Source organism: Gekko japonicus, unplaced genomic scaffold (genome assembly GCF_001447785.1).
Source record: "Gekko japonicus isolate JY-2015 unplaced genomic scaffold, Gekko_japonicus_V1.1 scaffold248, whole genome shotgun sequence".
Lineage (NCBI taxonomy): Eukaryota > Metazoa > Chordata > Lepidosauria > Squamata > Gekkonidae > Gekko > Gekko japonicus.
The window spans coordinates 1,015,485-1,042,031 of record NW_015169782.1 but is presented as its reverse complement, the minus strand read 5'-3'; the positions used below and the strand labels follow the sequence as shown (position 1 = coordinate 1,042,031).

The following is a 26,547-nucleotide window of genomic DNA, read 5'->3' as shown; positions in this document are numbered from 1 at the left end:
TCCCCAGGTGTGCACAAAAATCTGAAACCTGTAAAAAAAATATCGGGGGGATACTTAAATCCCCTAAAAGTGACAGAGCGTCCCCTGCACATGCGCAGGGAACGCTCTGCGAACTCCCTCACCGCCGCCGCCGCTTCGGAGCGGGGGGGGAAGAGAGCAGTGAGGCCCAAGCGGCTTGCGGCCGCCGGGCCTCACTTTGGAGACAAGGGGGGGAGATTGAGCCGGAGGGGGTGGAGGGGGGGTGGAGGAGACGAGGGGAACCGGTGGGATGGGGGGGAACTTACCTCCTCCTGCTGCTTCCTCCTCTTCCTGATAGGTGTGGAGCTCCCTCCCCCCCTCCCACGAGTATCGCGGGTCCCGCCCCTTGTAATATACTATTCTGCAAAAGAAATACACTAAAGTATAGAGGATTTATAGTCCTTCTTTCGGAGAATGCATATGTGAGGACTGAATGAGTTAGCATATGTTAATGGGATAGATTTATAAATAAATTTATGCAATTTATTGTTGCATGAATCTTTGTTAGCCTAGATCCTACTTTGCACAGATGCAGGAAGTGTTATTCTTTGCTGGCAGTCATTTAAGTAGATGCAATCTGTGACATGTCTATACAAACTCAGAACTTGGCAATCCAAGCATGGTGACCAGTCGGAGAGTAAGAACATAAGAACATAAGAGACGCCAATGTTGGATCAGGCCAAAGGCCCATCCAGTCCAACACTCTGTGTCACACAGTGGCCAGAAATACCAGTGCCATCAGGAGGTCCAGCAGTGGGGCCAGGACATTAGAAGCCCTCCCACTGTTGACCCCCCCCCAAGCACCAAGAAGACAGAGCATCACTTGCCCCAGAGCCCCTAGCTATACCTTGTGGCTAATAGCCACTGATGGACCTCTGCTCCATATGCTTATCTAATTCCCTTTTGAAGCCGTCCATGCTTGTAGCCGCCACCACTTCCTGTGGCAGTGAATTCCATGTGTTAATCACTCTTTGGGTGAAGAAGTACTTCCTTTTATCCGTTCTAACCCGACCGCTCTGCAGTTTCATGGAGTGCCCACGAGTTCTTGTATTGTGAGAAAGGGAGAAAAGTACCTCTTTCTTTACCTGCTCTTTCCCATGCATAATCTTATAAACCTCGATCATGTCACCCCTCAGTCGTCTTTTCTCCAAGCTAAAGAGCCCTAAGCGCTTTAACCTTTCCTCATAGGGAAAGTGTTCCAACCCTTTTATCATTCGAGTTGCCCTTTTCTGCACTTTTTCCAAAGCTATAATATCCTTTTTAAGGTGTGGTGCCCAGAACTGCACACAGTATTCCAAATGAGGTCTCACCATTGATTTATATAGGGGCATTATTATATTGGCTGATCTGTTTTCAATACCCTTCCTAATAATCCCCAGCATAGCATTGGCCTTCTTTATTGCAGTCACACACTGTCTCGACATTTTCAGTGAGTTATCCACTACGACTCCAAGATCTCTCTCTTGATCAGTCTCTGCCACTTCAGACCCCATCAATGTGTATTTATATTTAGGATTTTTGGCTCCAATGTGCATCACCTTGCACTTGGCCACATTGAACCCCATTTGCCATGTTGACGCCACTCGCCCATCCTTGACAGATCCCTTTGGAGTGCCTCACAATCCTCACTGGTTTTCACCACCCTGAACAACTTTGTATCATCCGCAAATTTAGCCACTTCACTGCTTACTCCCATCTCCAAATCATTAATGAACAAGTTAAAAAGCAGTGGACCAAGTACTGATCCCTGCGGTACCCCACTGCTTACCACCCTCCACTGAGAAAATTGCCCATTTATACTCACTCTCTGTTTTCTATTAATTAGCCAGTTTTTGATCCATAAAAGGACTTGTCCTTCTATCCCATGATTTTTGAGCTTACTTAGGAGCCTTTGATGAGGAACTTTATCAAAAGCTTTCTGGAAGTCAAGGTAAACAATATCTATTGGATCCCCCTTGTCCACATGTTTGTTCACCCCCTCAAAGAACACTAACAGGTTAGTGAGACAAGATCTTCCCTTACAGAAACCGTGCTGAGTCTGCCTCAATAGGTTTTGTTCATCTATGTGCCTACTAATTCTTTCCTTAATAATGGTTTCCACCAATTTACCCTAGATAAGCTAGATAAGTTAACTTGCAGTGGAAGAGAGACCCCCAGTCTTGATTCAGTTCTAAATGAACAGCACCAGACATTCCAGTCTTGTGGCACCTAAAAGGTTAACAGACGTTTTCATAGGCCCAGAGCCCCATCAGGTCTTACATGTTTTGTAGGGTCACCAACCTCCAGGTTGCACCTGGAGCTATCCTGCTATTACAGTTGATCTCCAGATGACCAAGATCAATTCCCCTGGAGAAAATGGCTGCATTGGAAGGTGGGATCTATGGCAATATACCCTGCTGAGGTCCCCCCCCTCCCAGACCCTGACCTCCCCAAGCGCCACCCCCCAAATCTCCAGTTATTTCCAAACCCAGAGCTGGCAACCCTATGGGCTTCTGGCCAAGACCCAGATTTACTATCCTTCTTCTGTGATTAAAACCTTTCATTTAATCAAACTAAATATTGCATACACATACACAAAATGTTGGCACTCTGGCTCTCCCATTGGCTGTGCTGTGCACTCCATCAGCCATTGGCCCATCAACTGCCACTCAAGAGTACTTGTGTGCCATTGGCTGAGTGCTGGATCTGCTCCTCTCCCTCACTGCTGGCTTGTCCATTCCCTGTCGAAATAAACTGCCAAAACTGCTGTGTGGCTCACTTTCCCCTCAGTGGCTGTTGCTAGGCAACCAAGCTTGGTTCTGTCAGTAAAAAGGCAGGGGCTGGAGGCCCTTTCCAGGCCTACTTTGGCCTTTGTGGGGAGCTTATTGGGGCTAGTCCTGACTAAGGTTGCCCGTTCCAAGTTGGGAAATTCCTGGAGATTTTGTGGTGGAGTCTATAGAAGCCAGAGTTTGGGGAGGGGAGAGGCCTCAGCTGAATAGAATGCCATAAAGTCCATCCTCCAAAGCAGTTGTTTTCTCCAGGGGGAGACCTAGGTTCATGCTGTGGAAGCTGAGTGGGTGATTTCAGACTACTCACAGACTTTCAGCCTAACCTGCCTCACAGGTTTAAAAGGAGAGGAGAATGATGTAAGCTGCTTTGGTCCCCACTGCAGAGAAAGACTGTATGTTTTCTCCTGGGGAATCATTGTTGCCAATCTCCAGGTGAAGGCTGGAGATAACTCAGAATTATAACTGCTCTTCAGATGGTAGAGATCAGTTCCCCTGGAGAAAATGGAGGACTCTGTCATTATACCTTGCTGAGGTCACCACAGCAAATTGATGCTGAGTGCCCAAGGCCAGGGCACCCACCCAGAGCCTCTTTCTAGAGCTTGTTGTATTTATTTCCACAACAGACCTTATTCCTAGTGTGTGTGTGTGTGTGTATTCTGTGATTTTTAGCCCTTGCATGATTGCAATTCAAATTACTGAATTTCTTAATCTTTTCATAATATAAAATTGAATTTTTACTAAACTTGACAGGTGCTTGAGCACTGTAAATAATTCCAGTGTTTGGTACCCCTTGGCAAGAACAATGGGAGGTGGGAAACGAGTTTCTCTCTTACTGTGCAACTAGCTAGCCTTTTTCTTTTTTCCTTGTATCGCTATAAATAAAAGGGCCTGCAATTTTGTTAATGAAAATTGGAAATGTGGGGAAGGGGTCTGAGATATCTCTGAAGGGGGCCCCTGTAGCAGTCCTAGCCGTGGCTACAAAAAACAATCCAAAAGCCAAGGTCAAAAAGTGCCATTATTATTGAATGAGTAATTCCTGACACGTTCCGGTGGTTTTCATCAAGGGAATTTATTCAGCAGTTCCGCTCAGCAACAAATTGCATCTCTTTCTAATATAAAATACGCAGAGGAGCTGTGATCACAGGCGCGGCCGCTGTACGTGTGTTAATGTTAGAAGGCGATGCAATTCGTGCACGGTTTCTGCTAAATAAATCCCTCTGGGGAAGAAAACCGAAACGCAGCAGGATATTCCGTCAAAACTGCACTTTTCTCAGTTTTGCCTTTTCCCAATAATCGGTGCAGTTCATGTTGTCATTTGCTGAAGTTTATGATACAGCCTTTTTATAACATCCACGCGTGGGGTGGACTGGGATGCAAAAACAGCCCGGAAACAAGCTAAGCTGAGGCCCTTGCACTACCAGCTGCACTCCGGGGACCGCTTGCTCTGGCCTGGCAACGTTGACGGGTGTGTGTCCACCTGTTAACCTGTTCCTATGCTGTGCGGTGTAGGAATAAGCAAGAGGCAAGTTGACACCTGTTGAGGTTGCCACTGGCTGGGTCTGGACCAATCAGACCCTGCAGTGCCATATGCTGAGCTTGGGAATTTTTCAGGGATATTGAAGGCCCAATCTACCCTCAATTGCACACCCTCCTTGCTGTCTTTCTGCAGGTTCAAGGGCAGCCGGAAGGACGAAATCCTGGGCATTGCCAATAACCGCCTGATCCGCATTGACCTGGCTGTCGGGGACGTGGTGAAGACGTGGCGATACAGCAACATGCGCCAGTGGAATGTCAACTGGGATATCCGCCAGGTCAGCCCATGCAGCAAGTTGGGAAGCGGTTTCCAGTGTTTTGAGTTCCCAGTACCAGCCCTGAGTGGGTCTTTGACCCTTCCCCCCCAACCCCCATTATTATTTTTTATTAAATAAGAAGCACGGAAGATTGCAGCTGTATGTCATTATGCATTGTATAGTCCATAAATAATGTTTTGGTGAAATAGATTATTCCCTTTTCTGTAATGAATTGCATCTATGAATTTATTCATGTGTACAATTTCTAAGCTGTTCCTTTCGAAGTTGAGGCAATGGATCATTTCTGTTTTAGCTGCCAGCAATAAACCTCTATCAATAATGTTTTTGTTCCTGGGGAAAAAAGCATTCTCTTGGATCTATAACTCTGAAATGAGAAAGTTCCTATTAATGGAGGACATATTTCATTTTTGTATCTGACTTGCTTTAAGACTGTTATATGGAAAGAAAACCTCCAGCCTACATATCAAGCACCAATTTTGCATTTATGGATCCAGAATGTTTCACATGCATCATTTCAGCAGTCTGTGCAACATACTTGTAAGGTCTATCAGCATTATCATCAAACACACATGGACACACATGAAGCTGCCTTATACCGAATCAGGCCCTTGGTCCATCTAGGTCGACTATCGTCTACTCCGGCTGGCAGCGGCTCTCCAGGGTCTCAGGCTGAGGTCTTTCCCATCACCTACTGCCTGGTCCTTTTAATGGGAGAAGCTGGGGGTTGAACCTAGGACTTTCTGCATGCAAAGCATTGGTAGGCTGAGGCTAAATAGTATTAGATTGCCTACAGCCACTCAAAACAGTCATAGCAGAATTAGTGCTAGTAAACCCATATCTGAGCTGCACTGTTTCAGACTGAATCTGGGGTTCGCATGAACAGGGCTCTAGTCGGGGGGGAGCTCTCAGGTACGGAGCTCCGGAAGAGAACCTCTAGGGGGCGGGGCGGTCACGTGGTGAAGCCCCGCCCTCTTCTTTACCCCGCCCTCTGCTTCGATCCTCATTCCGTTTGGGAATGAGGATGAAGCAGGAGGGTAAGTAGCCGGGCCTTCTGACACACTTCCGGTGATGTCAGGGGGTGTGGCCTTCTGTCACTTCCGGTGATGTCAGGGGGCGTGGCATATGCAAATAAGTTATGCTAATGAGTTATGCTAATGAGCTCCGGCAGCTCTTTTTCTACAACAAGACCCCTGCGCATGAATGCTTCTCCATATGAAAATATCACCCTGCTTGTAGAAGATTACGTAGCATGTCGGCAAAAAGAGTTCTAGTCCCGCCTTCTCCCTGACATACTCGCTTTCTGTGTCCAGGGGATTTTGTGTGTGTGTAGGGATTTGAGCTGGGGACTTACTAATTCATTCAAGGTGGTAAACAAACCCAGGGACCCTCTAGTCCAGCAGCCTGTATCCAATAGCAGCCAATCAAATAATTCCCAGAATCCACAAGCAGAGTATGATGGCCACAACTTTACCTTGTTCTCTGTGAAGCAGCATTTGGTATTCAGAAGTAGACTACCTTTGAACGTGGAGGCTCCATTTAAGTATCACGATTGTCAAGACGAGCTCACAGGAAATGGGCCCAAGCCTCTTTTCAAGGCATCTAAGCCAGTGGCCATGACCATATCCTGTTAATTATGGGTGATGCAAAATACCTTTGTCCCTCCGGCTCTCCTCTGAAACAAGGGTTTAGGGTTTCAGTGGGTTAACCTTCAAGAAGTTCTCATGTCTTGAGAAAGGAAATTTATCCCTCCGCTTCTTCCAAACCGTTTTATAAGCCTCTATCGTGCCCACTGGCCTTTTTTTTAAACTTCACCCACCCCCATACCCCAAACACTATTTAGACCTTGCCTTTTCCCCCAATGGAGATCCAATGCAGCTTACCTCATTCTGCTCCCCTCCGCTTCACTCTCACAGTGAGCCTGTGAGGTAGGTTAGGCTGAGAGCGTGGGTTCAGCCCAACGTCACCCAGCAAGCTTCCACTGCAGAACAAGGATTTAAACCTGGGTCTCTCAGATCCCAGTCTGACTGTAGGTTAGATCCTGAAGCAGGCCCGTAGCTAATGTGAGGCCCACGGGGCCTGGCCCCCTAGTGTTTCTATTGGGCCCCTCCCTCCCAGGCTGGCCCCAAATTGAATAAATGTAATTAACTTCGATTTAATTAGCTGCATCTCCCCGAGGCCCCCTCCTGAAAAAAATCCCTAGCTACGGGGTTGTCCTGAAGGCTTGTTCTACTAATGGTGGCGTTCAAGCCATGTCCTGGAGCAGGAGTCCCTAACATGGTGCCTGTGGTTGCCATGGTGCCAGCCAATACCTTTCTGGGCATCCTCCAAATGTTTTCAGGAAGTGGGTAGGGTCACTGCTGGTGGTAGGGTCAGGTAGAGCTTTTGCCCAGCAAGGTTTCTGATTGGCTGTGCAGATTTTTCAAAATGTTGCTTTGGCAGCAGCTGTTACCACAGCCCAAGGATCTACGCTGTGTGACTGAAGTTAAGCTGCGGCAGGTATTTTGTGGCAGCCATTTTGCTGCTGTGGCCACCATGCTGTCTCAGAATTCTAAAGGTGCCAGCAGGCTCAAAAAGGTTGGGGACCCCTCCTCTGGGGGAAGGCACCACTATGAAAAAGACAGATCCATCCCTTCAGCCTAGTCCTTCTAGGGAAGATGCTCCACTGAGAGCAAGTCTGGTGTAGTGGTTAAGAGTGACAGACTGTAATCTGGGAGAACCGGGTTAAATTCCCCACTCCTCCACATGCAGCTGGTGGTGTGACCTTGGGTCAGTCACAAGTTCTTTCAGAGCTGTTATCTCAGGAGCAGTTCTTGAGAGAGCTCTCTCAGCCCCACCTGCCTCACAGGGTGTCTGTTGTGGGGAAGGGAAAGGAGATTGTAAGCCGGTCTGAGACTCTTTCGGGTAGTGAGGGGCGGGGTATACATCCCATCTCTTCTCTCCTTCTCTTCTTCCAACCCCATAATCACCTTGTGCTTGCCCTCCTTCCCCAGGTCGCCATTGAGTTCGATGAACACATCAACGTGGCATTCAGCTGCATCTCTGCCAGCTGCAAGACGGTGCACGAATATATCGGTGGCTACATCTTCCTGTCGACCCGCACGGCCGACAGTGGCCAGGAGCTGAAAGAAGACCTCTTCCACAAGCTGACGGGAGGCCACGAAGCCCTCTGACCTGGCACCACCCAGCCTAACCTTCTCCCCTGGAGCCATATGGGCAGGCCTGCCTCCTCAAGCAGCTGTCTGGCCAGTGCTGATGGGAACCTGAGGCGTCCCCTAAGGACTTGATAAGCCAAGCTACACCTGACGCTGGAGGCCGGGGATCAGATTTCCACCCTTCATTAGCTTCTGAAAGCATCTCTGTGGGGTCTCTGGGATGGCAGGAGAAGGTGACTCTCCCCTACAGTTGCCAACTTCCAGGTGAGGCCTGGAGTCCCCCCTGAATCACAACCAATCTCCAGACCACAGAGATCGGTTCCCCTGGAAGAAATGGCGGTTCAGAGGCTGGGCTCTATGGAATCATGTCCCTGCTGAGTTCCGTCCCCTCCCCAGGGTTCACCCCCAAATCTCTGGGAATTTTCCAATCCGGAGTTGGCAACTCTGTAATCTTCCCCCCACTCCCAAAAGCACTATTCTCGAAACAGGCACAACCACAACCCGTGCCACTTTTTGCCTTGTTAAGGGGAAAAAGAAAGTCCTGGGAGTGTGTGTGTGTCTCCCCCCCCCCATATTAGGGCTAGAAGCAGGTGGGGGGCAGTTTCAGGGAAACAGCATGGGGGGGGGAGTTGGCCCTCCTCGTGGGTTCCTCTGCAGCCGCTTGTGAATTTCCCACTGGCAGATTTGATTCCCCCGGGGCCTTGGGTAGTTTGGCTGAAGGAAAAGAGGGAGTCTGGGCTACATAAGGAAGGGATTGATAGGAAGGTGGTAGCTGGGGACTGCCCATCTTATTTTAACAGTATTGGAGTTTTCAAAGTCTGTTTTATTGAAGGGCCCCTCATATGGGTGTTGCTTTTTGTTTTCTTATCTGCCCCGAAGAGCTATAAATAAAAATGTCCTTCCTGATTCCCGGTGATGTATCCTCGTCTTTTTCTCTCGCTTTGCTGTGACTTAGAATGTCACCGTAAAATATCCTTTAATCACAGTTTGGAGAATTTCTCATCACACATTTCAGAGTGGCCTTGATCCCCCCCCCCTTTTATTTGGTGAGGTTCTGTTCCTCATTTCCCAGAGACTATTATTTCTCTAGCCCAAACGAGGTGCTTATTTCTAAGAACTGCATCTGAACCAGACAAAAAGTCCACGTACCAGTATGCCATCTTCCACTCTGGCCAATCAGGAGTCTCCAGAAAATTTATAAATGTGGCAAAAAGGCCTAGAGCAAGGGACCCCAACGACACTCCCTCTAAGCTGTGGAGTCCTGTGAGCAAAAATTCTGCTTTGTGAGCTACTAGCATGAAAGTTGTGAGCGAGCGATTTGGCTGCTGCATGAATTAGTTTGCTCTGGAGCCCTCCTTCCCAAGCTAAGACAAAAATGAGGCTAAAAAACTGTGAGCTAGCTCACAATAACTCAGCTTAGAGGGAACACTGGTCCCCAACCTTTTTGAGCCTGTGGGCACCTTTGGAATTCTGACACAGCGTGGTGGGCACAGCGACAAAATGGCTGCCGCAGGAGACAGAGCCAGTCACAAAATGGCTGCCACACCTAGGGCTGCCAAATGCCCCCGGGGGGCGGAATTCCCCCCACTTTCGAGCCCCAATTTCCGCTCCCGTGGAATCGGGGCCCGGGGAAAACCCCACCCCCGCGTACGCGTCACCCGGAAGTGACGTCGCACGCTGGGGGCGGGGCCACGCCATTTGAGGGGAAAACAAAGAGTTTCCCCCTCAAATGGCGTGGCCCCGCCCCCAGCATGCGACGTCACTTCCAGGTGATGTGCACGCGGTGCGCGCTATGCGCGCGCGTACACACCTAAGACGCCAGCCGGGAGCCCCCCGCCAGAAACATTTGGCAACCCTAGCCACACCTTACCTTCAGTAACACTTAAAATCCTTGCGTTGTGGTGGCAGCTGCAGCAATGTTTTGTGTTTTTTTTACATCTGCATGGCCAATCAGAAGCTTTGCTGGACAAAAGTTCCACCTGGCCCCGCCCACTTTCTAAAAAGACACCTTCCTCTTGCTGATTGTTCCCTGGTGGTGGTGGAAAGTGCCGTCAAGTCACAGCTGACTTATGGCAACTCCGCAGGGTTCTCAAGGCAAGAGGTGTCCAGAGGTGGTTTGCCATGGCCTGCCTCTCCACCACGACCCTGGTATTCTCTGGAGGTCTCCCGTCCAAATACCGGCCAGGGCCAACCTGGCTTAGCTTCCGAGATCTGACAAGATCAGGCTAGCCTGGTCTATCCAGGTCAGAGTATTCATTAGGGATTGTTCCCTAGTAGCTGGATCAGAGGTAATCTGCCTCTGGACATGGAGGTTTCCATTTCACCATCTTGGCTAAGAGCCATTGGTAGACCTCTCCCCTCCAGGGCTCCCTCTCAGCTGTGGAGTCCTGTGAGCAAAAATTCGACTTTGTGAGCTCCTGGCATCGAAGTTGTGAGCGAGTGATTTGGCTGCTGCATGAATTAGTTTGCTCTGGAGCCGTCCTGCCTGAGTTAAGACAAAGATGTGTGAGCCAGAGGCTAAAAAAAATGTGAGCTGGCTCACACTAACTCAGCTTAGAGGGAACACCACTCCCCTCCCCCCTGCATTTGTCTAGTTTCCTTCTTAAAATACTTTAAGCTAGAGGCCATCAACAAACCTTGAGTCTGTGAAGTCTGTAAACAGATGATGCTTTTGTGTACAGAAGTACTTTCTTTTGTCTGCCTTGAACCTACAGCCCAGCCAGTATCATTGGGTGACTTTGAGTTCTAGTATTATGGAAGAAAAAGTTCTCCTCCCCCCCCCCAATATGAGACATACTTTTATAAACCCCAATCATGCCCCCCCTTAATTATCTTTAAAGCCCCAAACGTTTTAGCCTTTCCCTAGAGAGAAGATGCTCCAGCCCCTCAACAATTTGGGTTCCCATTCTCTGGATCTTTTCCATCTCTGGGGCAGCCATAACTGTACAAAGTGAGCCAGACCAGGGGGATCATAGAGTCACAGAGTTGGAAGGGGCCACACGGGCCATCTAGCCCAACCCCCCTGCTCAATGCAGGATCAGCTGTGGAGTCTTGTGATAGCCCGATAGTCTGTTCCGTTGCCTCCATAGCCACGGGGCCACCGGTAGCTGCAGGTGCTTCTGTCTGGGGACAGGGAAGCCAGTTCTGTGCAGCTGCTGGTCCTTTAGTGGCTGGCACAGATCTCCCATCTGTTGACTAAAGGTCGAGGACAGGCAAAAGCCAGGAGGTTCTCCAGCCCAGACTGGGAGGCAGGTGCTGCACACAGAAAAATAAAGTGCACATAAAAAGGTAAAGGTTCCCTTGCTCGAAAGCCAGTCGACTCCAACTCTAGGGTTGCGGTGCTCATCTCCGTTTCAAAGCCGAAGAGCCAGCGCTGTCCGAAGACGTTTCCATGGTCATGTGGCCGGCATGACTAAACACCAAGGCGCACGGAACGTTGTTACCTTCCCACCAAAGTGGTACCTATTTATCTATTTGCAATCTCTTGCTTTCGAACTGCTAGGTTGGCAGGAGCTGGAACTAGAGATGGGAGCTCACTCCGTCATGCGGCACCCGGGTCTCGAACTGCTGAACTACTGACCTTCCACAGCCTGCAGTTCAGCGTCTTAACCACTTGAGCCACCGCAGCTCCAAAAAAAAAAAGTGCACATACTAGATTTAAATAGTGAAGTTTACTGCTTAAGTAATAAATAACATGCACACACCATAAACTAGTATCTCACGGGGGAGATGAGGTAGAAGAGGACAATCTTGGTGTGGTGATGGGTTACTCAAGAGGAAGCCGGCATCCTGCAGAGGAAGAAAACAAAGGGTGAGAAGTTAGGTGTTACTCAATGGCCTCAGGGAAAAAAAACACCACCCTTGCTCTAGGCCTTTGTGCCACATGTACAAAATGAACACATCGATCTGCTGGAGACTGAGTCAGACCCTTCGGTTGACGGAGGTCAGGGTGGCCTCCTCTGACTAGCAGTTTTCTCCCCACAACTGCAGGCTGAGGTAGAAGAGGACAATCCTGGTGTGCCCTGATCTGGATAGCCCAGGTTAGCCCGATCTCGTCAGATCTCGGAAGCTAAGCAGGGTTGACCAGTATTTGGATCGGCGACTTCCAAGGAATACCAGGGTCATGATGCAGAGGCACGCAATGGCAAAACCAACTCTGAAACGTCTCTTGCCTTAAAAACAAGTCTAGCTCGCCACCTAGTGGTGCGTAACACCAAAGAGCTAGGTGACATGATTGAGGTTTATAAGATTATGCATGGGAAAGAGCAGGTAGAGAAAGAGGCACTTTTCTCCCTTTCTCACAATACAAGAACTCTGGTGGGCACTCCATGAAATTGCTGAGCGGTCGGGTTAGAACGGATAAAAGGAAGTACTTCTTCACCCAAAGAGTGATTAACACTTGGAATTCACTGCCACAGGAGGTGGTGGCGGCTACAAGCATGGACGGCTTCAAAAGGGAATTAGATAAGCATATGGAGCAGAGGTCCATCAGTGGCTATTAGCCACAAGGTATAGATAGGGGCTCTGGGGCAAGTGATGCTCTGTCATCTTGGTGCTTGGGGGGGGGGTCAACAGTGGGAGGGCTTCTAATGTCCTGGCCCCACTGCTGGACCTCCTGATGGCACTGGTATTTCTGGCCACTGTGTGATACAGAGTGTTGGACTGGATGGGCCTTTGGCCTGATCCAACATTGGCATCTCTTATGTTCTTATGTTCTTATGTTCTGCCTGCCAGACAAGCTTAGGATCTCCTGGCTATACTACACACAATGCCATACGATGAGGAGGAGGAGGAGGAAGGCTGAGGTCCTTCACATCACCTCCTCCCCGATCCTTTAAACTGGAGATTGATTTATTTAGATTTTAAACTGCCCTCACCCAAAAGACAGGGCTCAGGGCGGTGTACAACACAATGCATAAGTACGTCATTAGAATACATCCGTAAAATCAACAACACAGTAGAGAACCTAAAGATGGCGCTACAATTTTTAATGGTGCCACTGTCCCATGGGGAAGTAGGGAAGTGGGAGTGCCAGGAAGAGGAGACCATCGCTGCCCTCGGCCAAAAGCCTGGCGGAACCTCTCTGCCTCACAGGCCCTGAGAAACTGCATCAGGTCCCACAGGGCACAGATGTTATTCAGCAGAGAGTTCCACCAGAAAACACCCTGGCTGTGGTTGAGGACAGCTGGACATCTCTCGGGCCGGGGACCACCAACACATGTTGATCCTAGTCTCTAGGATGCTACTGGACTCAAATCTAACTATATCCTATTAGCATACCTGTACTAGCATGAAGGGTTATTAGATCCTTGAGGGGACTATACAGCTTTGTGAAGAAGGTGCTCAGGATAGCCAGGACTGGATTTTTTTGGGGGGGGAGAATCTTGGGGCATCCAGATGTTATGGAAGTTTTTGTGCTAGACCATGCTTCATCAACAGCATGAGATCCGACTGGGTGCAGCTGTACTTTCCAATGCAATCTCACACACCTCCGTTCTGGGAAAGTGGGTAGTCTTATCTCTCTTTGTAACGACGACCCCTCCCTTTCTGAAGCTTCGGCTCTAATTCACAGAAACGTCTGCTAACAGCAAAGTTGTTCGTTTGAAAGGTGCCACAAGACACTTAGTTGGGTCTGCAGCAGACCAACGCAGCCACCCATCTGGAACTTTGCAGTAAATCTGTTAATTTTTCTTTGGCTCCATCCAGATAACATGGCTACTCCTCCAGAAGGTGGCTTCTGGGTATTTGTTGATAATTTATTGCACTGTTTTTTGAGCTGCGGTGGCTCAAGTGGTTAAGATGCTGAACTGCAGGCTGTGGAAGGTCGGTAGTTCAGCGGTTCGAGACCCGAGTGTGCCGCATGATGGAGTGAGCTCCCGTCTCTAGTTCCAGCTCCTGCCAGCCTAGCAGTTCGAAAGCAAGAAATTGCAAGTAGATAAATAGGTACCGCTTCGGTGGGAAGGTAACAGCGTTCCGTGGGCCTTGGTGTTTAGTCATGCCGGCCACATGACCACGGAAATGTCTTCGGACAGCGCTGGCTCTTCGGCTTTGAAACGGAGATGAGCCCCGCAACCCTAGAGTCGGACTCGACTGGCTTTCGAGCAAGGGAACCTTTACCTTTTTTTTGAGAATAAGTTCCCCCAGAACTGAGATATTATCATGCACTCCCACTTACAGTGATAACATTTCCAGAAATTTTGAAGCTATAGGGAAATTTTGAAGCTATAGGTTTTGGCAAGAACTGTGGGGATTTGCAGTGTCAGAGGATGGAAACTGGTAGGGAGAGGGGAACAGGATTTGGGCTTTATCTCCGATTCTGGTGAAAGGCAGTCCGGGTAAAAGAGGGCGACAGCAGATCTGACTCTGTAGCATTGACTCATTGTGGCCTCGGGCAAGTCGCTTTTGGGCCCTATGTGGCATCCACCCCACTCCAAATGGATCAAACCCTCAAGCAGGGCAAGCGAGAGAAGCCAGCTGGGAACTCACGAATGGGCCGGAGCTGCAGGGCTTCCCGGAAGTAGCAGGGGGGCAGCAGCCCACTGGCATCGCCGGGTGTGAGGAGGACGCCGTTGGCGGAGCGGTAAAAAGCGATTCCGTCTGCAGGAGAAGAAACCAGGCCTGTGGCATTTACATACAGAACAACCACCCTTCCCGGCCCCGGAAAGTGGTGCGACAGAAACCCCGGATTTCCCATCCTCTTATTTTCAACCTGAGTTTGGCTGGTCTGAAGAATCATTCCTGGAACCCAGGATACCTGTGTTCTATTCCCCATTCCCCAACAGAATGCAGCAGAACGGACCTCCTCTCAGAGGAACCTGTCGGTTGCATCTCTGCATGAGTCTTGGTCCCAGGCTAGCTTGAACACAGGAAACGGCTTCATAATGAATCAGACCCCTGGGACTCCATCAAAGTCTATTCAGACTGGGAGCAGCTCTCCAGGTTCTCAGGCAGAGGTCTTTCCCATCACCTACTACCTGATGCTTTAACTGGAGATGCCGGGGATTGAACCTGGGGCCTTCGGCATGCCAAGCAGAGGCTCACTCGTTCTGTGAGCCACAGCCCCTCCCCTTTCCAACCAAGAGGCACACCCAGATCGGTGATCCCCGCAAAAGCACACAGTTGAAGAAAATGTTACCCTTATGCACTCTAAAAGTTAAACCGCCTTGGGTATAACAGTGCACTGCGCCTCCCATTTCAATTTATTAAAAAATTCAGCTATCCAGAATTTGAGAATCTCTGTTGGACCTGGGTTCAAATCCAGCCCTGAAACTCACTGACTTGAAGGAACTGGGGCCACCCATTATTTCGAAAGCCTATATTTACCTTTCTGGCTTGCTGCAAAGATACGACAGGATGAGAAAACAAAGGCTTGTTAGGGCTTTCAAAGGGTGAGAATAAAGGCCTTGGCTACAAACAGTCACCTACCCCATATCTCTTTGGACCGGGGGGAAGGGTTCTCTTCTTCCTCCTCACTCACCTGCCAGAGCTTTGGCTACATTAATGGTTATGGCCACCTCACAGTTGTTCCTCATTCCTGCAGAGCAAAAAAACCACATAACAGTCTGTCAGATATGGCTCCCATTTTGATGAGGACAAAAATAAGAGGGTCAGGAAGGAAAAGCCCCCCCCCATTCAGTGGAATGAGCAATCAGGGTGCTGCTGTGACAGGGAATGGGCTATACTACTTCACTCTGCAAGGGTGGGATTACTTTTTCCCCAAAGTTCCCCTCCACTGATAATACCTTGTAAGTGGAAAACTAACATGGAATGCCAAGAGCTAGACTAGAACACAGACATTTTTTTTCCCCTCTGCTGGGAGTTTTTACATGAGGAAGTAGTGTAGTGTAGTGGTTAAGTGCGCGGACTCTCTGGGAGAACCAGGTTTGATTCCCCACTCCTCCACTTGCACCTGGCTGGATGACCTTGGGCAAGCTGTAGCTCTGATAAGAGCTGTTCTTGAAAAAGGGCAGTTTCTGTCAAGAGCTCTCTCAGCCCCGCCTACCTCACAGGGTGTCTGTTGTGGGGAGGGGAAGGGAAAGGAGTTTGTAAGCCTCTCTGAGACACCTTTGGGTAGTGACGGGTGGGGTATAAATCCAATCTCTTCTTCATCTCTTCTTCTTAAAACTGTGACTCTCCCCAACCCCCAGTCTGAAGTAGCACAGCCTGTTTCTACCACCTCAGGCCAGGTTCACACACGCTGGGAAATGACCCCACACCCTGTGGCTCCAAAGGATGAGCCTGAGAGGCTACTCTGAACAAAAATAGTTCAAACAGTCCAAAGCTGAAGAGGAAAGGAAGCTTTCCTAGCTCTCTCCAGAAGAACGTCCCAAAAACAAGAAGCGGCGGCCACGGCAAAATGGCGTCTTTTGTACTTCAGTAGATAGTCTGAGGGGAGAAAGTGTTCAAGAATGGCTCCCCTCTGGGTTGATGCCATCTGGCACTGGGGTGGACAGGGAAAGAGGCATCCCTTCAGGGATCCTGAAGAAATTCAGTGGACCAGGGCCGGGTTTCCACCTGGGACCTGTGTGTTGTTCTCGGTTGGCCATTACAGGGTTATCGGCTTCCCCTTCATGGTGGTGGGAAGTGCCACCAAGCTGCAGCCGACTTACAGCAACCCTGTAGGGTTTTCCAGGCAAGGGATGAACAGAGGTGGTTTGCCATCGCCCGCCTCTGCGTAGCCACCCTGGACTTCCTCAGTGGTCTCCCCTCCAAGCGCTAACCAGGGCCGACTCTGCTTAGCTTCCAAGATTGGACGAGGTTAGGCTAGGCTGGGCCATCCAGCTCAGGGCACGAGGAGGAAGGAAGACTCACCGCTCAGGACAGCCCCGTCCCCAGGCAATCCCGGCGCCAAGTGGATGTGGGCTCTCCCCATCCGGGACAAGCCCTTACTCCGTATTGCTGGCCAGTGGCGCAGATACGTGCCGTGGGCCACAGTCTCCGGGAAGTCGGCAGGGTCCAGCAAAGGGATCAGTTCCAATTCAGATACCTGCAGCAAGGAATCATGGTCAGAAGGACATGTTGCGAATCACCGCCTAACTCTGGCTTCCCCCTACTTTTATTTTTATTTATTTAATTAATTACATTTTTGATTCGCCTAATCCTCACGACTGTGGGGCTCTGGCCATGTAGAGTAAAAACAATAACAGCCATAAAATCATTGCCAGCACATCGGTAGAAGGTAAAGGTTTCCCTTGCTCGAAAGCCAGCCGAATCCGACTCTAGGGGTGCGGTGCTCATCTCTGTTTCCAAGCCAATGAGCCAGCGCTGTCCAAAGATGTTTCCATGGTCATGTGGCTGGCATGACTAGACACCGAGGCACATGGAACGCTGTTATCTTCACACCAAAGCAGTGCCTATTTGTCTACTTGCAGTTTCTTGCTTTCGAACTGCTAGTTTGGCAGGAGCTGGGGCCGGAGACGGGCGCTCACTCCGTCATGCGGCACACTCGGGTCTCGAACTGCCGAACTACAGACCTTCCAGTCTGCAGCTTCAGCGTCCTAACCTCTGAGCCACCACAGCCCCTTTCTAACACTTATAATGCACTAATTAAAATCAAGTGGCAAGGTTTTAAGGTTCCCTCCCATTTCCGGTCTATGGGTACCTCATGGGTATTGAAGAAGAAGAAGAAGAGATTGGATTTATGCCCCGCCCTTCACTTGGAGTCTCCTTTCCCTTCTCCTCCCCACAACAGACACCCTGTGAGGTGGGTGGGGCTGAGAGAGCTCTGACACAAACTGCTCTTTTTCAAGGACAGCTGTGCCAGGGCTTGTGACTGACCCAAGGTCACATCAGCAGCTGCATGTGGAGGAGTGGGGAATCAAACCCGGTTCTCCCAGATTAGAGTCCGCGCACTTAACCACTACACCAAACTGGAGGGGGGAATGAAATCCTTCAAGGGACAGAGGTCCAGGAAAAGTGCCAGTCATGACGTAAGCCATCACTGTCCTCAACCCAATGCCTGGTGGAACATCCCTGCCTTGCACAAGATCCCACAGGGCCCTGATGTTATTTGGCAGAGAGCTCCACCAGGTCGGGACCAGCTGAAAAAACCCTGGACCTGGTCGGGGACAGCCGGAGGTCTCTAGAACCAGGAGCTACGAGTAAGTTGTTCTGTGCAGACCGTAACGCTCTCCCAGGGGAGTACCGGAGGAGGTGGTCCTGCAGATATGTTGGTCCCTGACCACTCAAGGTCTTGAAGGTCAAAACCAAAACCTTCAACTTGACTCGGTGCTTCACCGGAAGCCCGTGCAGTTGGCGCAACATAGGTCGAATGCATGCAGTCCGTAATGTTCCTGTCAGGACCAATGTTCCCTCTAAGCTGTGGAGTCTTGTGAGCAAAAATTCTACTTTCTGAGCTACTGGCATTAAAGTTGTGAGCAAGTGATTTGGCTACTGTATAAATTAGTCTGCTCTGGAGCCATCCCTCCTGAGCTAAGACAAAAATGTGTGAGCCGGATGCTAAAAAACTGAGCTGGCTCACACTAACTCAGCTTAGAGGGAACATTGGTCAGGACTACCCCACCAATTGCTGCTCCCCCTTTCTGCAGCCTCCCCTTTACTTTATGCCCTGCGACTTCTGAGATGCTGAAGACAGGCTAAAGAACTGCAATTAACTAGGCAGTGAATTTAAGTGTGTGTGTGTGCGTGAGAACCTGGAGCCTTCCTCCTGCATATGTCCCCTGAAGAGCTCTATGATCATCTGAACATCATCTTCTGGCAATCCCTGGCCCAAAAGACACCTGCTTAACCTCGACCAGGGACAGAGCCTTTTCAGTTCTGGCCCCAGCCTGGTGGAACACTCTTGCACTTGAGATCAAGGCCCTGCGGGATTCACTGCCATTCCACAGGGCCTGCAAAACGAAGCTGTTCCACCAGGCCTTTGGTTGAGGTGGTGGATGCCCAATAATATCGGCCTCCCCTGCACAAACTTGCTTATGCTGGGCATTATGGCATTCCTATTTTTTTTAAATCTTTCAATTTATTAATTGCTCAATCTGGCAGAGCTTGCTGGCTCTGAGCGATTTACAGTTACTCCATTACACATGGGACTAACAATGATTCAAGGGGTAAGGGAGGACAACATATAATCTTTAAATCACACACGTTCGCAGTCGACGGGGTTTTTTGTTCAGCTGTAAGGTCAGACATGTTCCAGACGGCGATTTGGCCCACCTGTTTGAATTAGTGCCCCTTGACCCTTGCACTGTGTGCACTTGGGAGGAATGGAATTATCTGGGTCACCATCATGTTCTAAGTGTTTTAGTATTTAAGAACATAAGAACATAAGAGACGCCAATGTTGGATCAGGCCAAAGGCCCATCCCGTCCAACACTCTGTGTCACACAGTGGCCAGAAATACCAGGTGCCATCAGGAGGTCCACCAGTGGGGCCAGGACATTAGAAGCCCTCCCACTGTTGCCCCCCCCCCAAGCACCAAGAAGAAAGAGCATCACTTGCCCCAGAGCCCCTATCTAAACCTTGTGGCTAATAGCCACTGATGGACCTCTGCTCCATATGCTTATCTATTTAAATTGGTATTAGATTTTAAACGGGGCGTATAACGTTTTTATATCTATTGTTTTCTTCATGGTTCTGTCCCGCTTGCAGGCTGAGGGCGGGACAGAAATCACACAAAATAAATAAATAAATAAGCAAATGCTCTGCCCCTGAGCCCTGGTCCCCTCCGCACAGGGGTGCCCTGTCCTTACAGCCACGACTGTGTGTACTTCCATGCCAGATGAGCCGTTTTCCTCCAAGAGGAGTCAAAACTCTCATTTGTGAACAGAACGTGCTTCTGCAACTGCTTTCCATTTTGCATAACTTTTCCATTTTGCCAGTCCTGGGGAAGGAGAAGATCTCTGCGGGGCACTCCAAACCTGCTTGCAACTGCCGGAAAACTTATTTGGCCTCTGCCTTGGCTTCTAATTCTCACAAGCATACCTTCATTCCCAGAAGGCCTAGAAACTTGCCCCTTCTGAAAAGGAAAGCAGAGATTCTCCAGCATCTGAATACTACATTCAACACTATCGTCTACATGAGAAAAGCCTTTCCAGATCAGCTGAAAAGATCCGTCTAGAATAGCATCTTGTTTCCCCCAAAGTGGTCAAGCGGATGCCTCCAGAAAACCCACAAGCAAGGTATGAAGGTGATAACACTCTCCCATTGTTTTTGTTCCAGGCACCTGGCTTTTGGAGACAGACTGCTTTTGCACAGGGAGGTTTCATTTAGCCATCGTGGCTAATACCTGTTGATCAGGGCCAGCTCACCCACTAGGCGAACTAGGCATTCGCCTAGAGTGCTGGGCCCTGGATGGGGTGCCAAGCTGTGCCTCCCCCCCCCTCGCCAAAAGCCCGCAAGCAGCTCTCCAAGTGTCAGCACTTCGCTAATTGGGGAGAGGCATCCGGTGAGCATCCCCCGCCTGGAGACAGGATCCCCCCACCTCCCTCCCAAACTGCCTTCGGAAGCGGAGCACGAGAGAAATCTCTCTTCCAGCTTGGAGGGCGCTGCAGAAACATGTGGGGTGTGCTCACTGGGTCTGACAGCTGTGTGGGGGGGAGGCGGTGGCGGCGGTAGCAAAAGGGTGGCTGGCTCCAGAGGTCTCCAGGCCCCACTGGGAGGTTGGCATCTGCGCCACAAGGCAGCCTGGCCTAGGGTGCAGAAATACCTCGAGCCGGCCCTGCTGTCGATAGACCTGTCCTCCATGAACAGACAGCAGCACAGAGGTCCCCTCTGGGGACCGCTGCTGTAGCATACCCTTCTGCGCTGTGCCCTGTGGAATAACGATATTTACCTATTTATTTGTTGTTTATCATCTGCCGTCCTCACTTGGACTCAAGGTGGATTACAGAGAGTGAGTCAGCACGATCGACAGGACGGGACATTCAATGAAGAACGTAATAGAAATTTGGGTTGTAAAAACCCACCCGAAGTCTATAAAGAGAACCGCAGATCTACACACAGCCCTCTCCAGAGATTTCTCCCCTGCCTGTCTTTGATGCACGCTCTGCGTTCCCATACTCACTCACCCACCTTCAGCGAGTGGCCCTGATTGGCGCGGATCTGGGGGTGTCCGTCGGAAGGGTGCGGCCGCACGGCAAAACGCTGCTTGTCGTTTGTCTCCACGACGCGCTGCACGTCGTCCAGGGTCCAAGCCTTAAACTGGGGCAAACGGAGAACCTCCGCTATGTCCACAAAACCGTCTGCGGTCCAAAAAAAGAAAAAGAAAGCAGTGGCATCATTTGGCCAACCCGTTGCCACTATAACCCGTTGCCATAATGGTGACTAGCACCAACTTGTAAGCCGCTCAGAGACCCCTAGACAAGGGGTTCGAGCGGGATATAAAGTCGAATGATAAATAAATAAATAAATAAATAACTGTGCAACCGAAAGCCTGACTAAACCACACCAAGGCCTTCTCCTGATGCTCCACTCTAGCACTGATATTCTGAGGCTGACTGCCTCTGAATGTGGAGGTTCCCTTTTGCCACCATCAGACAGAATCACAGTATGAGCTGGCAGGGGCCAGACAGGCCGCCTAGTCCCACCCCCTGCTCAATGCAGGACCAGCCCTAGAGCATCCCTGACAAGGGTTCGTCCAGCCGCTGCTTAATAGAATCCCTTCTACCTTGCAGGCTGACTCTGTTGCTCAGAACGTTTTGTGCCACGGTTATCCTTTCAGATAACCTAGATAACTGCCAACCTAGCAGTTCGAAAGCAAGAAATTGCAAGTAGATAAACAGGCACCACTTCAGTGGGAAGGTAACAGCGTTCCGTGCGCCTTCGTGTTTAGTCATACCAGCCACATGACCACGGAAACGTCTTCGGACAGTGCTGGCTCTTTGGCTTTGAAAGGGAGATGAGCACCGCAACCCTAGAGTCGGATTCGACTGGCTTTCGAGCAAGGGAACCTTTACCTTTTATCCTTTCAGAACATTCCTGTGCTCTCTGTGCGTGCCACATCCATGTTGGACCGTCTGTGTGCTTATCAAGGGAGGAGCCTTTCTCCGGGGGAGGGGCTTGGACTGAGTTTGAGTGACAGCCCACATTCTCACCAAGCTGGGTCTGAAAGCAGCCGGCAACAAAGATACCAAATGTCCATGTTTAAATTTTTTTACAATGTTTATGCCCTGACCTGGAGAGGCCAGACTGGCCCAGATCTCAGAAGCTAAGCAGGGTGGGCTCTGGTTAGTCCTTGGATGGAAGATTACCCTGACCTGGACGGCCCAGGCTAGCCCGATCTCATCAGATCTTGGAAAGCTAAGCAGGGTTGGCCCTGGTGAGTGCTTGGATGGGAGGCCTCCAAGGAAGCCCAGGGCTGCTCCACAGAGGCAGGCCATGGCAAGCCTCCTCTGTTTGTCTCTTGCCTTGGAAACCCTATGGGGGTTGCCACAAATTGGCTGTGACCTGACAGCACTTTACACACACCTTGTTTATAGTCCGCTTTTCTCACTGACACGGTGTCAAAGCCAATACTGTCACTAAGATGGGACATCCAGTAACCCATGCAATAGGATAAGGATGCGGAAATTAAGACCGAGTGCCAACTTTTTTCTCCCCAGCTGGGACTCTGGGCCTCGCAAGCCAGGCAAAAATGCAACTGGTTGTCAGGACCCACAGCTAAGCAACAAAGTATCGATGACATTGTCTAACCATCTCATCCTTTGCCATCCCCGTCTTCTTTGGCCTTCAATCTTTCCCAGCATCAGGGTCTTCTCTAGTGAGTGCTCCCTTCTCATTTGGTGGCCAAAGTATTTGAGCTTCATTTTCATTATCTGGCCTTCCAGGGAACAGTCAGGGTTGATTTCTTTTAGGATTGACTGATTTGATCTTTTTGCAGTCCAAGGGACTCTCAAGAGTCTTCTCCAGCACCATAGTTCAAAAGAATCTATTCTTCGGCGCTCGGCCTTCCTTATAGTCCAACTCTCGCAGCCATACATGACTACTGGGAATACCATTGCTTTGACCATGCGGACTTTTGTTGGCTGGGAGATGTCTCTACTTTTTATCATACTGTTTAGGTTCGCCATTGCTTTCCTCCCAAGGAGCAGGTGTCTTTTAATTTCATGGCTGTAGTCACAGTCTGCGGTGATCTGGGATCCCAGGAACGTGAAGGAAGGTTTTACTTTTATTGAAAAGCCATAGATGCGATAACATGAACACTGTTAGGAATGGTGGGATACCTGTGCGCATAATAGGATATAGGGCATTCGTATGCGCCCCCCCCCAGCAATAACCAATTGTGTGTGTTCCCGCGTGTGGGATACTGTTGGACTCTCTAACGGTTGCGAAGCTGGGAACGGAGAAGCTCCCACGGACGATAGACACCACATTCTCCACCAGTACGACATCAAAGATAAGCGTTACAGCTCTGAAGCAATTAAGCGCATGGGAGGGAGTGCAAAGCAGATAGAAAACATCTCCACCTCATGGCAGCGTAGCTGACATCGGTAAGGTTTTCCCAGGCAGTGAGGGGATGAGACGGGGCAGAAACACTCACCAGGCCCCATATGTAACCCCAGCTTGTCTGCACCGTGGCGCAGGGCGTAAGAGAGGGCTTTTGAGAGGCGAACACCTGGATCCTGTAACAAAGTTTGGAAAGAAACAGCTGGTAAGGGATTAGACTGCAGAGGAGGAAAGCAGGGCTCTGCGACTGTAATACTTGCATACAAGGAGACATATGGGGAATGGTAGCCTGTCAGATAGAACCAAGAAATGCTGCATCTGCGGGAATGACACATTTCCCAGAAGCCTTTGTGGCACATTGTATCAGTTGACCCCTCCCATCTCTTCTTTGCAAACCAAACTGATTAAAAATCAGGAAGTCCTTGTTTGAATTTTACCTCCATCATGAATTCACTAGCTAGCTTTAGGATGGCCACTCACTCAGGTTCAATCCTCCCCGACCCCAAAATGGAGATAAAACTGCCATTCATAGGGTTGGTAACTCCAGCTTGGGAAACTCCTGGAAATTTGCAGGCAGTACCTTGGAAAGGGAGGGAGCCCAGTTTGGTGTAGTGGTTAAGTGTGTGCTCTAATCTGGGAGAACCGGGTTTGATTCTCCACTCCTCCACTTGCACCTGGCTGGATGACCTTGGGCAAGCCATTGTCCTGATAAGAGCAGTCCTTGAAAAAGAGCAGTCCTTGAAAGAGCTCTCTCAGCCCCACTTGCCTCACAGGACGTCTGTTGTGGGGAGGGGAAGGGAAAGGAGTTTGTAAGCCGCTCTGAGACTCCGAGTGAAGGGCGGGGTATAAATCCAATCTCTTCTTCTCTTCAGTGGGGTTGGGGGGGCATAGAATTTGCCCTCCCGAAGCCAGCCCCCCCCATTATGTCTTGTGTGGGCCATAGGCCCTTTTGCCTTCAGGGGCCCCTCCCACCATAGTAATATCAATATTAAATATAGTTTTTGATATAACTTTAAACACTTCAACATCTTTTTCTGTTTTAGGCAAAATTTAATGATTTTGTGGGCCCTAAACATTTCACTAAAACATTTTCAAAGTTCATTTTTCTCCTGATTTTAAAAGACATTAAAATATTTTCGTGAGCCCCTAAAAGTCTTGTGGACCCCAGGCACTGTGCCTTCTGGATAAGTCATCCCTGCCCATAGCTGCCATTCCCTTCAGGGGAACTCATCTCTGCAGTCTGGAGCTCAGTTGTAATTCTAGAACTCACCTTGAGATTAGAGAAGAGATTGGATTTATACCCTGCCCTTCACTACCCAAAGGAGTCTCAGAGCGGTTTACAATCTCCTTTCCCTTCCCCTCCCATCAACAGACACTCTGTGAAGTAGGCGGGGCTGAGAGAGCTCTCTTGAGAACTGCCCTTGAGAGAACCTCTGAAAGAACTTGTAACTAACCCAAGGTCACACCAGCAGCTGCATGTGGAGGAGTGGGGAATCAAACCCAGTTCTCCCAGATTAGAGTCCGTGCTCCTAACCTCGAAGCTGTTGAGTCTTGTGAGCAAAAATTCTACTCTGTGAGCCACTGGCATTAAAGTTGTAAGTGAACGATTTGGCTACTGCATAAATTAGTTTGCTCTGGAGCCGTCCTTCCTGAGCTAAGACAAAAATGTGTGAGCCGGAGGCTAAAAAACTGTGAGCTAGCACACACTAACTCAGCTTAGATGGAACACTGCAACAGACCCATCAAAATCAGTCATTCCCCACTCTCCAGGTTTTTTTATGCCCAAAGGGGATGAGGGTATAACCACCCAGATCCTACTTGGCTTTTTTTTTTAACCTTATGAATGAAACTGGATTTTTTCCCCTTTCACTGTTATATTAAAAGCTGACATTCCTGGCTGGCTGTGTACTCCTTTCCTGATCTATATTTCTGCACTTGCATAGCACCCTGGTGAACCACTTGGTTCCATTTTTGATATACAAAACATTAGCTTCTCTTCACCTCACACACAAATCCTGACCCCCTAAAAAGGCTCTTGTGTCTTTTACAGTTGCACAGAAGAGATCATTTAATCCAGTGTGGGCAAAACACTGAAGAAACTGCACACAGGAGAACTCTCTCCCGGAAGCCACACTTAGAGCAGCAAGAAGCTGTCAATCAGGCAATTTTTGGCAGACGAGATTGTGTTGTCCCAAATTCAGATCTGGCTAAGGACCCCCATGCAGGCTCGAAGCTTTGGCGGGAAGGTCTCTGACCTGATCTCGGCACCTCCTCCGGCTTGCCTGTTTTCCTGGTCTCTTTGAAGGGCCCCCAACACCTGATCCTCCTCCTGCCTCCATAATATGATTGCCACGACTGTGTGCAGAAACCCAAGGCTCAGCTGGAAATGAGACAGATATCGGCTCCCTGCCCCCCCCCCCTTCCCAGCTTTCCTCCCCGTCCTCCTGGGCCCACTCTACACAATACAGCCCCTTCCTCCCAGACTGCAAACGCTTTCAAAACATGGGCTGGAGAGAGAAAAGAAAATCCGATGCAATAATCGTCTATGATCGCGCTGTGCCACACAGGCTTCTGGGAGTTGTAGTTTTCTCGTTTCACGGTCACCCGCACATTTCTTTCTGCCTAGAACGGCATCTCGAGATGCCCGACGGACTTCCCTGTAAACGACAGAGAGTCGAAAGTGTTTCACAGTGCCCTGATGTGGATAGCCCAGGCAAGCCCGGTTTCCTCAGATATCGGAAGCTACGCAGGGCCTGGCCCTGGCAAGTACTTGGAAGGGCGACCTCCAAGGAATACCAAGGCTGGGAGGCAGAAGCAGACAATAGGAAGCCACGTCTCTGAAATGTCCAAGCCCCTCTAGGGGTCGCCAGAAGTCACCATGGCTCACAAGCGTGCACACACACACACACAAAGGAGAAAAAAGAAAAATAAAGTGTTTCACAAATCAGACTTTTTTTAGTAACCGGGTTTAGCCTTGGACTATGAGTACACCAATTTCAGATTTCTGTCTATTACAAAAGTACCTTAATATTTTCTGGTGCCCCCCCCCAATCACCCACCTTGTCCCCCCAGCTCTGGGGAAAAGGTGGCATATAACGACTCCACTTAAATAAAAAAGCAAGGAGAGCTTAGCAAACAAGAGTGTTCGGCATCTCCAGCAAACCATGCTCAGATGTTTATTCCCCAATCTATTATTTATTTATTATATGGCAGAGTGACACACAGGAAGCCTATAATAATATAAAATCTGTAACCAAGTTGACACAACAGGTATGCAGACCGATTGGACAATCCCCCCCAAATGCTAATGTCTAAATTTTCAATCCACCCAATCCCAGCTGGGGAGAGTTCAAAAAGCTCCATCACATCTCCCTGGAAAGCACGATGCTCACATTC

The 26,547-nt window shown here is 49.6% G+C and overlaps 2 protein-coding genes across 2 annotated transcripts in view; one reads left to right on the top strand and one right to left on the bottom strand.

The window, feature by feature from the left end:
• FERMT3 (fermitin family member 3) overlaps window positions 1–8,654 on the top strand; it is a 52,584-nt gene extending 43,930 nt beyond the window's left edge. The window contains exons 13-14 of the mRNA XM_015416814.1: window positions 4,456–4,597; window positions 7,588–8,654. Of these exons, the coding sequence (XP_015272300.1) occupies window positions 4,456–4,597; window positions 7,588–7,767 (322 nt within the window). The 3' untranslated portion in view covers window positions 7,768–8,654. The remainder of the gene's footprint in view (window positions 1–4,455; window positions 4,598–7,587) is intronic.
• A 2,815-nt stretch (window positions 8,655–11,469) lies between these two features.
• Window positions 11,470–25,650, bottom strand: TRPT1 (tRNA phosphotransferase 1). Its single transcript, XM_015416839.1, has 7 exons — window positions 25,407–25,650; window positions 23,246–23,327; window positions 20,779–20,948; window positions 16,561–16,735; window positions 15,227–15,283; window positions 14,236–14,346; window positions 11,470–11,538 (listed from the first exon to the last, which is right to left on the bottom strand). The coding sequence occupies exons 1-7, from the start codon at window positions 25,488–25,490 to the stop codon at window positions 11,516–11,518; spliced, it is 702 nt and encodes a 233-aa protein (XP_015272325.1). The 5' UTR covers window positions 25,491–25,650; the 3' UTR covers window positions 11,470–11,515.
• Window positions 25,651–26,547: the final 897 nt, after the last annotated feature.

What these genes read in the sequence shown, in the direction of transcription:
- TRPT1 (XM_015416839.1), bottom strand. Translation starts at nt 25,490, where the DNA reads ATGGAGGCAGGAGGAGGATCAGGTGTTGGGGGCCCTTCAAAGAGACCA. An exon ending in ATCAGGGCCACTCGCTGAAG is followed by an intron (nt 16,736 to 20,778) that starts GTGGGTGAGTGA and finishes TCCTTGCTGCAG; the next exon opens with GTATCTGAATTGGAACTGAT. An exon ending in CCTGCAGCTCCGGCCCATTC is followed by an intron (nt 11,539 to 14,235) that starts GTGAGTTCCCAG and finishes CTTCCTCTGCAG; the next exon opens with GATGCCGGCTTCCTCTTGAG.